Below are 14,826 nucleotides of genomic sequence, written 5' to 3'. Positions count from 1 at the left end.
CTGAATTTTCTGTTCATTTCTTCACCTGTGCTGATGTCCAGAGAACATTCCTCTTCTTTAATTGTCCCCATCATGTCACCCTCCTCCATAGTCAGCTGATCGCTCCTCACATACGTCTCTTCTTCTTCCTCTTTACTTGTCCTCATCATGTCACCCCCCTCCATAGACTGCTGATCACTCCTCACATATGTCTCCTCTTCTTCCTCTTTAATTGTCCTCATTATGTCACCCTCCTCCATAGTCAGCTGAACACTCCTCACATACGTCTCTTCTTCTTCTTTAATTGTCATCATTTCACCCTCTTCCATAGCCTGATGTTCAGCCTTCATATAAGTCTCTCCTTCTTCTTCAATGTAAACTTTAAAATCAGTTGGTGCTTTACCCTAAAAACGAAGTCAAAGAAAATAATATTTAGAGTTGTAAACAATAATAATCTAAGATCACATGAAACACATTTTCTTCAAAGTTTGGAGAGTTTCAGTCTTTCAGCTAAACCTACCTGATAATGGTGGGGGGTGGTGTGATCTTCTGTTGAACAATCCCGGGAATAAAGAGGATCTGTATACTCTGGCGAGTTTCTGTTACTGGATTCATCTGTAGGAAACACACACTGACTGAATGCACTGTCTCTATGGGGTTGATTCACTATCAAAATAGCACTGTTACTCACGCTATTACATCAGTGTGCATAATTGCAAGTGACTGCATGCTATGCACCCTAGTGGCAGTGTAGCGCAGGTAAATAACCTCAGTGACAGGAGCGCACTCTATGCTGCTGTAATGCAGCATAGTAAGCGCTAGTAACTTTACACCCGCTATTTGCCAATAACGGGTACTCCAACTGTCCCACCCAGAGTCCCTTTGGGTCCAGTCACTTTAAAGGAGTTTGATTGGCCCAATAGGCTGCCTGTCAAGCCTATTGGGCCAATAAAAATGCATGGATCACGACCTTTAAAGTGACTGGACCAGAAGTTGCTCAGGGCGGGACAAGTGGACGTCCATTATTGGCAAATAGCGGGCGTAAAGTTACTAGCGCTCACTATGCTGCACTACAGCAGCATAATGTGCGCTCCTGTCACCGAGGGTATTTACGTGCGCTAACCTGTCACAAGCGCACAAAGCATGCAGACTCTTACAATTAAGGCACACTGATGGACCCTCCATATTGCTCTCCTTTTTACAAGAAGTTAAAGCCCCCTCTTACCCGGTGATGTGAGGGGCATCTGATTTTTTATCATGGTGTCCTTATAGAACTCCTTGTGTCCTAAGTATCGCCACTCCTGCATGGAGAAATAGACAGAGATATCCTGACACTTTATAGGAAGCAGACACATGCAGTGATACAGTTACCATACAAGCACAAGCCTTGCTGTTACTGGATAATGTCCCATAATTCCCAGCATTGCTCACCTCTCCTGTCAACAGCTTCATAATCTTGTTGATGACTTCTACAATTTTCTTCATATTGTTTCTCTCAGATATCAGGGAGTGAGGTGGCTGCTCTGTGATGGCGGAAGGTAAATGGCGATAGCTGCTGGGTATCAGTGGCTCACCAGATGTTTCTTTCACTATTTTATAATTCTGTACAAACATATACAATAACAATCACCGTGTACATTCCCAGAATCCTTCTCACCATTCCAATGAGCTGTGTATTATTAATAGAGATAGGAATGATGTTATATAACCTTCCCAGAATCCTCCTCACCTCTCCAGTCAGCTGTGTCTTATTAATAGAAACAAGAGTGATAGTATATAACCTTCCCAGAATCCTCCTCACCTCTCCAGTCACCAGTTGGATGATCTCCAGGGTGAGGTCTAATATCCTCTCAGCCATGTGACTCCAGTTCTCCATCGTCAGTGATGTGGTCATGTGATTTATTGGAAAGGCCTTTCCCTATAGAAGCATAATAAAAAAAAAATAGGTAGAAAAATCATAGATCAGGAAGCCACACACTTGTCTGCACTGACTTGGAGATACAGAGGAGAAGTCCCAGGTCACTATTCTGGTGACATCTATGTAGGAACCACTGATGAAATTGTCATCTACCAAGTTTTATACCCATTTTCTGTATTTCAGTGACTTTGGCCTCGATTCATAAACAGCAGTGCGATAACAAAAATCTTGTCGGGAAAATACCGCACTCTGTATTTTCCCGGTCTGTGTGCTAATTCATAAAGATTTCCCCAGCTGCCCTTGGAGGTCGGTAAATTACCGCAGCCCATTGAGCGGTAGAGTAGAGCAGTGTCCCGATTCTCTCTTTGCCCTGCAGAAATGAATCACACAGACGGCTCTCTCTGGCTCTCCCACTGATGACTCAGACAGATGAGTCACACAGTCTTTCCCTGCCTGCTGAAATGACTCACACAGACTGCTCTTTCCACTGATGACTCAGACAGATGAGTCACACAGTCTTTCCCTGCCTGCTGAAATGATTCACACAGACGTCTCTCCGGCTCTCTCCACAGATGAATCAAACAGACTTTCGGATCTCTGCACTTTGCATTAATCAGAGCTGTCAGAGCTGTCGGTAACTTGTTAAGACCTCACCAGAGGTGTCGGTAACTTGTTAAGACCTCACCAGAGCTGTCGGTAACTTGTTAAGACCTCACCAGAGGTGTCGGTAACTACCGCCAGGCTTACCGCATGTTGAAGGCTTTATGAATTGACATTTGCTGACAATTTACTGACATGTGTTGTCGGTAACTGCAGCCAAGTCGGTAATTTATCTCCCTGTTCGGTAATGTCAGCTTTTCATGCGGTAACAGCCTTTATAAATTGACATTTTGCTAAGTGGTCGGTAAAGTCTGCTGTTTTCAGCATTACCGCATGAGGTAATGCTTTATGAATCGAGGCCTTTGTCTCAGCCAATGTGCAGCACAACTGAAGTTATTATTTACCTCTGAAGAAGCGGATGCCATTCCATAAAACACCTATCAGGATTTGTGATTTGGCTTAGAAACAATTGCCTGTTTTGTATGGAAAATTATACCATGGATTTATATATATTTATTCCTTTATGAGGCTATTTTATGATTAAACTGAGCCTGAGATGGCGCAAAAGAAAAAATGTATACATAAGTTGGGCTTCTTCCAGCCTGATCAGTCCCTCACTGTCCTTCTCCGCCCCCCTGGATGCTCCACTAAGGCCCCCGGTAATCCAGCCAGTTGAGGCGTAGTGTGCACCTGCAGCCCGGCCGGACTGCGCTGACTGGCCGAATTACCGGGAGCTGTAGTGGAGGATCCAGGAGGCGGAGGAGGATGTTTAGGGTCTGATCAGACCAAAGGGGGCTGGGGGAAGCAAGGCATTTTTTTGGCACCATCTCAGGTACACATTAACCACTCTGGGACCTGTGGGGTTGGAAACCTTAAAGGACAACTGAAGTGAGAGGGATATGGAGGCTGCCATATTTATTTCCTTTTAAGCAATACCAGTTACCTGGCTATCCTGCTAATCTTCTGCCCCTCTTTAATGCTTCTATCCATAGACCCTGAACAAGCATGCAACAGGTCAGGTGTTTCTGACATTGTTGCTAGATTTGCAAGATTAGCTGCATGCTTGCTTCTGGTGTTGTTCAGACACTACTGCAGCCAAATAGATCAGCTGGACTGCCAGGCAACTTGTATTGTTTAAAGTGGATCCGAGATAAACTTTTACTCATTGCATAATTGTGCCCTTTACATATAGTTTATAGGGCATTCCTTAAGTAAAATACTTGTTTTTGCCGGTTTAACAATAATATTTATATAGCGCTTTTCTCCCTGGGGACTTTTTTTAAACCCTAATTCTCTATAAACTAAACAAGTCTCGTCCACAGCTCCTCCAGGGCCTAGGCATTCTGAGTCCCATCTAGCAAGTGCTCATGGGAGCTCAGTCTGGGGAGGAGGAGATTTTTTTCCCAAAGGAGGAGGAGCTGGCATTACCAGCCAGAGATTTCAGAGGCAAGGGGGCAGAAAGGGAGGAGAGAGGAGTGAAGCCCCAGGTATGTATCCTTTTGTTATTTTTTTCATCTCAGGTACACTCTAATGGCCAGAGCCTTTTTTCCCCTCTATGATCACAGGAAGCCAATAAAACTGGCTCCCCACTGGCACACAGAACTCCGCTGTCATTGGACGATTGTGGCAGGTGTGCATGGAGCCGAGCTACTGAGATTTGCATCGTAGCAGAGATAAAAAGCTGCAAAAGCTGTAGATTACAATAGCCTACATCCGCAACAAGATAAACAATAAGACTATTGCTTTCATTGTAGTATGTACACTACTACTACTACATACATTTACATCTTTATCTCCCTAAACCATTAATAACCCACATGTTCTACTAGGATATTGGTGTCTCACTGTTTCTTATGCATTTCTAGTTATGTTCATTAGGATGGGGATGATGTTCCAAGTGACATGGGGTAACAGGAGGTGACATAATGGTCCCAGAGCCAGGGACTCACTAATTGATAACAAGGCATTATCTCTGTGCCCGGTCACTGCAGAGACATGGCTCTCACCACCTATCAACCTGTACTGGCCGCACATAGCAGAAGCAGTCTATCACCAATAAGAACACAGAATCCATGATCCTTTCCTTCTTACATTTGAATATGTATTATGCCTCATACACATGGTACAATTTTCCTTCAGATCAACCGGTAATCTGATAAGAAATTGCATCGTGTGTAGACATCCAAATTGTTTCCGATGGAATTTGTGTTGATAAGTACTGAAAATCGGATTGGAATCCGATTGGACTGGTCAAAAATTATCTAATAGATCTGTCGATCTGATGGAAAACTGTACTTTGTGTACCCAGCTTTAGGGAGGTGGGGGGGCAAATAAAACAGCAGAATTAGTAAGCCCTCTTCACATTTGCAGGAACCAACGCTATTCCTACAGCAAAGTTAAAAGCCAGAGTCTTCATTATAAGAATAAAGGGGTTGATTCATCAATGATTACAAAAAAAACCCCAAAAAAACAATTAGCAGCCCGCTATGCAGGCAACGCTCGCTCTGTGCAGTGTAGTGTGCCTTATTTGGTTATGCGTGTTGCTTCCTTATCAGCATGCACTCCTTGAAATAGCAGCCACTGCTGTTAAGTATCACCATGCTAGTGAAGTATCCCGGTCGCAATACTAAACAGCAGCGACCACTATTTCAAGGAGCGCGCGTTGCTAAGAAAGCACCGTGCGTAACTAAATAAGGCACGCTAGGCTGCACAGAGCGAGCATTGCCTGCATAGTGGCCACTAATTGGTTTTTTAACATGCGCTGCTGAAGCTCGTTATCATTGATGAATCAACCCCAAAGTCTCTTGTGTAGTCCCATAACCCGCATAGAAGTTCCCCTTGTTAGTATGTCTACTAACTCTGGCCCTGTAACACACAATGCATACAAGCAAGCATTCTAAAGATTAGAATGTACAGTATGTACTGATGTATGTATCTACTGAATGCTTGCATGTATGTACTGTGTTTGGGGCTGCAAGCACTGGATCGGGCTGGTGGAGGGAGACAGGGGAAGCCTCATTAGGACAAAGAGGCTTTTCCCTCTCAAGTTAAGAACCCCCCAGGGGGCACTTTTATCCCAAAAGGCTTATTTTAAGCAAGGGCATTACAATGAAGTGGCGTAGATATGTCACTTTGCATACGGTGTAAGTACCACATTGCATCTGATAAGAGAGGTTTTAGACCAGGCATGGGCAAACTTGGCTGTTAATGAACTACAAGTCCCACAATGCATTGCAGGAGTCTTACAGCCACAGTCATGACTCAAAGGCAAATGCATTGTGGGACTTGTAGTTCCTTAACAGCTGGAGGGCCAAGTTTGCCCATGCCTGTTGTAGACCCTCAGAACAAACCTTGTAGCCAATCACACTTGTTGCTGAGCATGAAGCATTCAGAAATGGAAGTGTGAAGTTTTGAACCTCTGATAACCATCATGTGCCTGTTTATCTGTGAGCTGAGAGGGGAACTTTTTCTACAGAAATAACATGCTTGCACGAGTTGTTTCTCTAAATGGTGTGTAAAATATGTGTAAACATGCTGTATAAAATAAAGTTCTCTGTCATTACCTCCACGGCTGCCAGCACCAGCAATGTCTCCTCTCTACTTCCTTCCTTCCTCCAGCTTCCACTATAACAACTTCCTGTCTGAGGCTCCTCCCCTTCCGAGCCCTACGTTGTGTGTGGTGTGTGGGGTGTGTGGGTGTGTGTTGAGGCTGCAGAGATCACAGCTCTCCCCACACCCCACTAAGTAATAAACTGAAAACCTTGTGCTAAATTACAGTCAGTGGGATGTGCAGCACGAAATATTAGCTCAGGAAATCACTTTATCCATAGGAACAGCTTCAGGGGGAAACAGAACCAGGGCAAATGGCAGCAGGATGTTACTGTGGCAGCTCTCTTTATTTCTCAGTCAGGCTGGACAGGACCCCTTACTGAGCTGCTGTGGCTGCCTTGCCTTCTTCCCATCTCTCCAGCTGCTGCTTCTGTACTGTAGAGTGATATAACCCCCCACCCCCCTGAAAGCAGAAATTGGTGGTCCTTGGTACCCCCAGAAAGCAGTATAAGGTAGCTGTGTGTGCCTCCAGATAGCAGTATGAGGCAGTTGTGTGTGCCCCCAGATAGCAGTATTGGGTAGTTGTGTGTGTCCCCCGGCCAGATAGCAATATTAGGTAGCTGTGTGTGGCTCCCAGATAGCAGGATTGGGTAGCTGTGTGTTCCTCCCAGATACTGTAGCAGTATTGGGTATCAGTGTGTGCCCCCAGATAGTACTACGCAGCAGTGTGTGCCTTCCAGATAGCAGGATTAGGTAGCCGTGTGTGCCCCAAGAAGATAGTAGAATTAGGTAGCTGTGTGTGCCCCAAGATAGTAGAATTAGGTAGCTGTGTGTGCCCCCAGGTAGCAGTATTAGCTGTGTGTGTCCTACATATAGCCATATTGGGTAGCTGCGTGTGCTTCCCAGATAGCAATATTAGGTTACTGTGTATGCCCCCAGATAGCAGTATTAGGTAGCTGTGTGTGCCCCCAGATAGCAGTATTAGGTAGCGGTGTGTGCCCCCAGATAGCAGTATTAGGTAGCTGTGTGTGCTTCCCAGATAGCAATATTAGGTTTCTGTGTATGCCCCCAGATAGCAGTATTAGGTAGCTGTGTGTGCCTCCAGATAGTAGTATTAGGTAGCTGTGTGTGCCCCCAGATAGCAGTATTAGGTAGCTGTGTGTGCCTCCCAGATAGCAGTATTAGGTAGCTGTGTGTGCCCCCAGATAGCAGTATTAGGTAGTTGTGTGTTTCCCCCAGATAGCAATATTAGGTAGCTGTGTGTGGCTCCCAGATAACAGGATTGGGTAGTTGTGTGTTTCCCCCAGATAGCAATATTAGGTAGCTGTGTGTGGCTCCCAGATAGCAGGATTGGGTAGTTGTGTGTGTCCCCCGGCCAGATAGCAATATTAGGTAGCTGTGTGTGGCTCCCAGATAGCAGGATTGGGTAGCTGTGTGTTCCTCCCAGATACTGTAGCAGTATTGGGTATCAGTGTGTGCCCCCAGATAGTACTACGCAGCAGTGTGTGCCTTCCAGATAGCAGGATTAGGTAGCCGTGTGTGCCCCAAGAAGATAGTAGAATTAGGTAGCTGTGTGTGCCCCAAGATAGTAGAATTAGGTAGCTGTGTGTGCCCCCAGGTAGCAGTATTAGCTGTGTGTGTCCTACATATAGCCATATTGGGTAGCTGCGTGTGCTTCCCAGATAGCAATATTAGGTTACTGTGTATGCCCCCAGATAGCAGTATTAGGTAGCTGTGTGTGCCCCCAAATAGCAGTATTAGGTAGCGGTGTGTGCCCCCAGATAACAGTATTAGGTAGCTGTGTGTGCTTCCCAGATAGCAATATTAGGTTACTGTGTATGCCCCCAGATAGCAGTATTAGGTAGCTGTGTGTGCCTCCAGATAGCAATATTAGGTAGCTGTGTGTGCCCCCAGATAGCAGTATTAGGTAGCTGTGTGTACCTCCCAGATAGCAGTATTAGGTAGCGGTGTGTGCCCCCAGATAGCAGTATTAGGTAGCGGTGTGTGCCCCCAGATAGCAGTATAAGGTAGCTGTGTGTGCTTCCCAGATAGCAATATTAGGTTACTGTGTATGCCCCCAGATAGCAGTATTAGGTAGCTGTGTGTGCCTCCAGATAGCAGTATTAGGTAGCTGTGTGTGCCCCCAGATAGCAGTATTAGGTAGCTGTGTGTGGCTCCCAGATAGCAGTATTAGGCAACCATATGAGCACAGAGCACATGGTAGCACCTCTCCTCGAAGAGCTTGGCAGATGGAAATGATGCTGAGGTAAGTAGTACCTCCAGTGATGATTCTAACTCTCCCCATGCCAGTGATGATCACTGTTCTCTCCTTCCAGCCAGACTCCTCTGCTAAGTGTTGTGTGTCTCTCCGTGATGGTGTCATCAGATTGGAACCCAGCACATATGCATGGAGGAGCCTGGCTGCAGTATGAGGTCACAAGAGCAAAGTGATCATCACTGGCATGGGGAGAGGTGCGAATGCGATATTACTTACCCAGCACTCTTCTGTCCATCTCTGCATGGGAAGGGGGCCACTGACCCACCAGGGAAAACAAGGAGTCATGGTTAGTGGTGATCGAACAGTGTTCGCCACTGTTCGGGATTCAGCAAATTTTGTGGTGTTCGAGTTCGCGGCGAACACCATCCGGACACCTCAGTGTCCCTGATGGATGCTCAGCCACGCGGCTCGAACTTGTCCTTGGCCGGACGCTCGGCCGAACGTGGCCGTACATTCGGTCAAACGCGTGTCTCGCGCTGTGATTGGCAGAGCGGGTCACGTGTTTGGGTGCATAAATAACCGAACGCGTGTGATCGGCGCCATTTGCTTTGGGGATTAGCTTTGGGTAGGTAGGGAGTTTAGTGTAGCGTAGCGTAGTGCCTGCCAGTGCCAGCCACAGGGCCCCAGCCTCACAGCTGACAGCAGCACCCACAGAGCCTCACTGCTAGCCAGGCCAGCCACAGTGCCCCAGCCTCACGCTGACAGCAACACCCACAGAGCCTCACTGCTAGCCAGGCCAGCCACAGGGCCCCAGCCTCACCGCTGACAGCAGCACCCACAGAGCCTCACTGCTAGCCAGGCCAGCCACAGTGCCCCAGCCTCACGCTGACAGCCACACCCACAGAGCCTCACTGCTAGCCAGGCCAGCCACAGGGCCCCAGCCTCACCGCTGACAGCAGCACCCACAGAGCCTCACTGCTAGCCAGGCCAGCCACAGTGCCCCAGCCTCATGCTGACAGCAGCAGCCACAGGGTCTCACTGCTAGCCAGCCACAGGGCCCCAGCCTCACCGCTGACAGCAACACCCACAGAGCCTCACTGCTAGCCAGGCCAGCCACAGTGCCCCAGCCTCACGCTGACAGCAACACCCACAGAGCCTCACTGCTAGCCAGGCCAGCCACAGGGCCCCAGCCTCACCGCTGACAGCAGCACCCACAGAGCCTCACTGCTAGCCAGGCCAGCCACAGTGCCCCAGCCTCATGCTGACAGCAGCAGCCACAGGGTCTCACTGCTAGCCAGGCCAGCCACAGGGCCCCAGCCTCACCGCTGACAGCAACACCCACAGAGCCTCACTGCTAGCCAGGCCAGCCACAGGGCCCCAGCCTCACCGCTGACAGCAACACCCACAGAGCCTCACTGCTAGCCAGGCCAGCCACAGGGCCCCAACCTCACCGCTGACAGCAGCACCCACAGAGCCTCACTGCTAGCCAGGCCAGCCACAGTGCTCCAGCCTCACACTGACAGCAACACCCACAGAGCCTCACTGCTCGCCAGGCCAGCCACAGGGCCCCAGCCTCACCGCTGACAGCAGCACCCACAGAGCCTCACTGCTAGCCAGGCCAGCCACAGTGCCCCAGCCTCACGCTGACAGCAACACCCACAGAGCCTCACTGCTAGCCAGGCCAGCCACAGGGCCCCAGCCTCACCGCTGACAGCAGCACCCACAGAGCCTCACTGCTAGCCAGGCCAGCCACAGTGCCCCAGCCTCATGCTGACAGCAGCAGCCACAGGGTCTCACTGCTAGCCAGGCCAGCCACAGGGCCCCAGCCTCCAGCCTCACCGCTGACAGCAGATGCAGCACCCACAGGGCTGTTAAAAATCCACACGTATTTTCAGTGACTTTTGCAGCATATTGTTTATTAAAAAAGCACCTTCAGTGCCGCCAAGTGGGATCACTTGCGTACCACCAATCCACACGTATAGTCTGTGACTTTTGCTGCGTATTGTTTATTAAAAAAACACTTTCAGTGCCGCCATGTGGGATCACTTGCCTACCACAAATCCACACGTATTTTCAGTGACTTTTGCTGCGTATTGTTTATTAAAAAAACACTTTCAGTGCCGCCAAGTGGGATCACTTGCGTACCACCAGGTGCGCAGAGGTTGTTCTGATGAGCTCTACTCCACCGCACACATATGAGCCCACCATGAGTTCCTCACAGACTTCCGCTGTGAGCAGCACTCCCAACAACAGCAACAGCCAACGCCCCACGCAAGTTATAACATCCACCCCAGCAGCCAGTGGTCAGCAGCAGCTCTCCCCGGACAAAATCATTGTGTCCCTCGGTCCGGCGCCAGGGCGATTATTGAGGAGATGATGGGGCCTCATGTGGCGGAGGAGGTTGGGCTCAGGCCAGCCTACCAAGTTAATGTTGAGGACGATGAGGGGTCTGTGTCTGGGGATGTTGGGGTGGCAGAGGTGGTGGGGGGGGGGGGTCAGGAGAAGAGTTCTATGATGATGATCGGGACCATCTGTATGTGCCTCAGACCCCGGAAAACATGTTGTATCGTGTGTTTAGGTACTAAAATCTGCGTTCCCACTGCCCGGGTCCACGGATGCATATAATTTTTGGACAGCACTATCAAACTGTGGTACTATCAGTGAATTGCCATGGTCCTTCTGTGCTGCCGCACTGACCGTCCGCTTTGTCCTCCTGACTCAGTCGCTGCTAAAGTCTGCCTTCACGGACGGTCAGTTTGCGCAGTTCCACCTCCAACACCACTCGCATGCAGATGATGGTCAAGGACTACATGTCAGATGGCGTAGCCGTGTTCAATGATCCATCAGTCCCCTTTAATTATTGGGTCTCTAAGCTAGACACCTGGCACGAATTGGCACTGTACGCAATAGAGGTGCTGGCTTGCCCTGCCGCCAGCGTTATGTCCGAACATTGTTTTAGTGCTGCCGGAGGCATCGTTACAGATAGGCGTATCCGCCTGTCCACAGCAAATGCAGACCCTCTGACACAAATAAAAATGAATAAATCGTGGATTGGAACCGACTTCGCAACACCCCCCGACCAACCACCATGAACATTTGTGCTGGGTTAGTGTTGCCGGTCCCACATAGGAATAGCTCTGCTTTTCAGGAATATCTCCTTTGTATAATATTTATCAATGCATGGCGGCAAAATGCATTGGTTTAAAGTGAACCTGAGGTGAGAATGAGATGGAGGTTGCCATATTTATTTCCTTTTAAACTATACAAGTTACCTGGCAGCCATAATGATGTATTTGGACGCAGTGGTGTGTGAATTAAACCAGAAAGAAGTATGCTGGTAATCTTGCCAGGTCGGACATTATTGTCAGAATTTGAAACACCTGATCTGCTGCATGCTTGTTCAGGGTCTATGCCTGAACGTATTAGAGGCAGAGAATGTGCAGGACAACCAGGCAACTGGTGTTGCTTAAAAGGAAATAAATATGGCAGCCTCCATGTCACTCACCTCGTGTTCCCTTTAAGCATGCATTTTGTCCTCATGCAAGGCCTGGTTGTGTCACAAAGCGTGGCCTTGTTCTCCTGTACCTCCTCTTCCATCCTGTGTGCTGGGTTAGCGTTGCCGCTCTCTTTTTAAGGAATATCTCATTCTATTATATTTATCACTGCATGGCGACAAAATGCTTTGCTGTACGCATGCATTTTGTTGCCATGCCAGGCCTGGGTTGTGTCACAAAGCATGGCCTTGTTCTCCTGTAGTACCTCCTCTTCCATCCTGTTTACTGGCTTAGCCAGCACACAGGATGGCAGAGCGGGCACAGGAAAGAAAGGCCACGCTTTGAGACACAAACCAGGCCTGGCATGAGGACAAATTGCATGCTTAAAGCAATGCACTTTGTCGCCATGCTTTGAAAAATATAACAACATTGAAATATTCCTGAAAATGGCACCGGCAACGCTAAGCCAGCCTGGCTTAGCGTTGCCGGTGCCATTTTCAGGAATATTTCAATTTTATTATATTTTTCAATGCATGGCGACAAAGTGCATTGCTTTCAGTATCCAATTTGGCCTCACGCAAGGCCTGGGTTATGTCTCAAAGCGTGGCCTTCTCCTCCTGCACCTCCTCTTCCATCCTGTGTGCTGCGGGGTTAGCGTTGCCGGTCTCATTGGTAGTACTACAACAGCTTTTCAGGATTAGGGTTATCATGACAGGGTTAGGGTTGTAGTACTACGACAGCTTTCCAGGATCTCATTTGCCCCCCCCCACACACACACACACACACACACACACTATTCCCAAGCAATTTTGCAGAAGTATCCCTCATTTTTTATGGTTTTTCTGGCCTGCAAAGCAGAAATATTCGGGTCCCCATTGACTTGCATTGGGTTCGGAATTCGGCCCGAACGTACCGAATATCGGGACGACGTTCGGCCGAACCGACTCGAACCCGAACATTTAGGTGTTCGATCAACACTAGTCATAGTGCAAGTGCCACTATAAAGTTGGCACGGTATAGGAACTATTATATGTGAAGAAACTATAAGGATGCACTAAATGGGAAGGTCTTTATACATAGAAGTACTTTGGAGACACTTTAATGGGGGGACTAAACGGGTACCGAATACAGGGTTGGCCATTTATATGGATACACCTTAATAAAATGGGAATGGTTGGTGATAATAACTTCCTGTTTGTGGCACATTAGTATATGTGAGGGGGGAAACTTTTCAAGATGGGTGGTAACCATGGCAGCCATTTTGAATCCAACTTTTGTTTTTTCAATAGAAAGAGGGTCATGTGACACATCAAACGTATTGTTAATTTCACAAGAAAAACAATGCTGTGCTTGGTTTTAATGTAACTTTATTCTTTCTTGAGTTATTTACACGTTTCTGACCACTTGTAAAATGTGTTCAATGTGCTGCCCATTGTGTTGGATTGTCAATGCAACCCTCTTCTCCCACTCTTCACACACTGATAGCAACACTACAGGAGAAATGCTAGCACAGGCTTCCAGTATCCGTAGTTTCAGGTGCTGCACATATCGTATCTTCACAGCATAGACAATTGCCTTCAGATGACAGTGTGGTATATGGGGTACAAAGATAGTGGGGTCATTCTTCATCAATGGAAACCTCGAAGCCACTGGATATGTGAAATTGCTACATGATGATGCGTTTCCCTCTTTATGCACTGAAGCTGGCATGTTCCCTGAGTATTTCCAGCAAGATGGTGCACCACCACATTATGGGTGTCAGGTCCGAGCATTCCTAGATGAACAGTTTCCTGGAAAGTGGATTGGTCATCGTGGGCCAGTTGAATGGCCCCCATGGTCTCCTGATCTGACCCCTTTAGACTTATCTTTTGGGTCATCTGAAGGCTATTGTCTATGCTCTGAAGATACGAGATGTTCAGCACCAGAAAACTACGGATACTGGGAGTGTTTGATTTCATAGAGCGCTCCCTCCTGGTGTGACTGGCGAGTTGTGTAAGCAGAAATCTTCTCACTTTACTGCTGTAGCATACAGGCCTCTAACATTACAAGAGCCAAGTCTCCTGACTCTGTCTGATTGGCAGGAACACCAGAAACAGAGAATAGGAAAACAAGAGCAGTCACTAAATGTCAGCAGAAGCAGAGCCAGGAATGATGGCACAGAGATAAAAGCGAGCAAATTACTCCACCCACCAGACGCCGCCTATAGCTTCTGGGTGGCGCAATCTCTTAACGAGACTCCTTTTCCCCATCATCTGGTTTTTGAGTGACAGAAGAGGTCAGCCTGTGAATTATCACTCCAGAAATACAGATATAAATTCTTTGCTTACAGACCTCACTTCCTGTGCAGGAAAGGCAGATTGGGTTACACAATAAATTCATCCTTCTTTGTAGAAGGACCCAACATCACAACAGACCCAGACGTGTCACCATCCTGCATCATTGTTCCCCTTCACCAATCAGAAGCCGGCAACATCAGCTGTGTCTAATTTCTTGTCTTGTCTGTGTGAGTTTTCTTTGAGACTCCGTTCTCAAAAAGCTTTTCCCACATTCTGAATATAAAAAAGGGCACTCTCTTCTGTGCCTCCTCATATGCTATTAAGGAAGCGTTTCCCACACTGTGAACACACATAAGGTTTCTCACCTGTGTGAATTCTCTGGTGGATCACAATGGCTCTTTTTTGACTTGCAAATGTGACTTCTAATGTGCTCAAGAAGAGCTTCACTCTCACCAAAACATTTCCCACACTCTGAACATGAATGAAGTGTTTCACCTGAGTTGTTAGGTGACTCAGAAGGCTTTTTCTATGCAAGAAGCTTTTCACACATTCTGAACATGGAAAACAGGGCTTGCCGGTGTGTCTCCTCATGTGCTTATGAAAGTAACTGAAAATCCCTCCCCACACTTAGAACATAACGTGCCTCATGTCTGATAAGGCGACGCTTGTAAATAAAGTTTTTACCACACTCTGAACAGGAATAAACATGCTCGCCTGTGTGACGTTTTTGGCTACTATGAAGATGTTGCTTACAAGTGTAAGCTTTTCAATAGACTAAGCATGTATAAGGAT

The 14,826-nt window shown here is 47.7% G+C and overlaps 1 protein-coding gene across 1 annotated transcript in view; it reads right to left on the bottom strand.

Annotated features, from left to right (window-relative positions):
* Window positions 1-6,107, bottom strand: part of LOC137534974 (zinc finger protein 420-like) — a 72,141-nt gene extending 66,034 nt beyond the window's left edge. Inside the window, exons 1-6 of the mRNA XM_068256726.1 lie at window positions 6,061-6,107; window positions 1,781-1,897; window positions 1,411-1,581; window positions 1,205-1,280; window positions 500-594; window positions 26-383 (exon numbers count right to left, since the gene is read on the bottom strand). Of these exons, the coding sequence (XP_068112827.1) occupies window positions 26-383; window positions 500-594; window positions 1,205-1,280; window positions 1,411-1,581; window positions 1,781-1,873 (793 nt within the window). The 5' untranslated portion in view covers window positions 1,874-1,897; window positions 6,061-6,107. The remainder of the gene's footprint in view (window positions 1-25; window positions 384-499; window positions 595-1,204; window positions 1,281-1,410; window positions 1,582-1,780; window positions 1,898-6,060) is intronic.
* Window positions 6,108-14,826: the final 8,719 nt, after the last annotated feature.

The sequence above is a fragment of the Hyperolius riggenbachi genome, chromosome 10 (assembly GCF_040937935.1).
Source record: "Hyperolius riggenbachi isolate aHypRig1 chromosome 10, aHypRig1.pri, whole genome shotgun sequence".
Classification (NCBI taxonomy): Eukaryota; Metazoa; Chordata; class Amphibia; order Anura; family Hyperoliidae; genus Hyperolius; species Hyperolius riggenbachi.
Note: the sequence above shows the minus strand (reverse complement) of the source record. Positions and strands in the feature narration are given on the sequence as shown.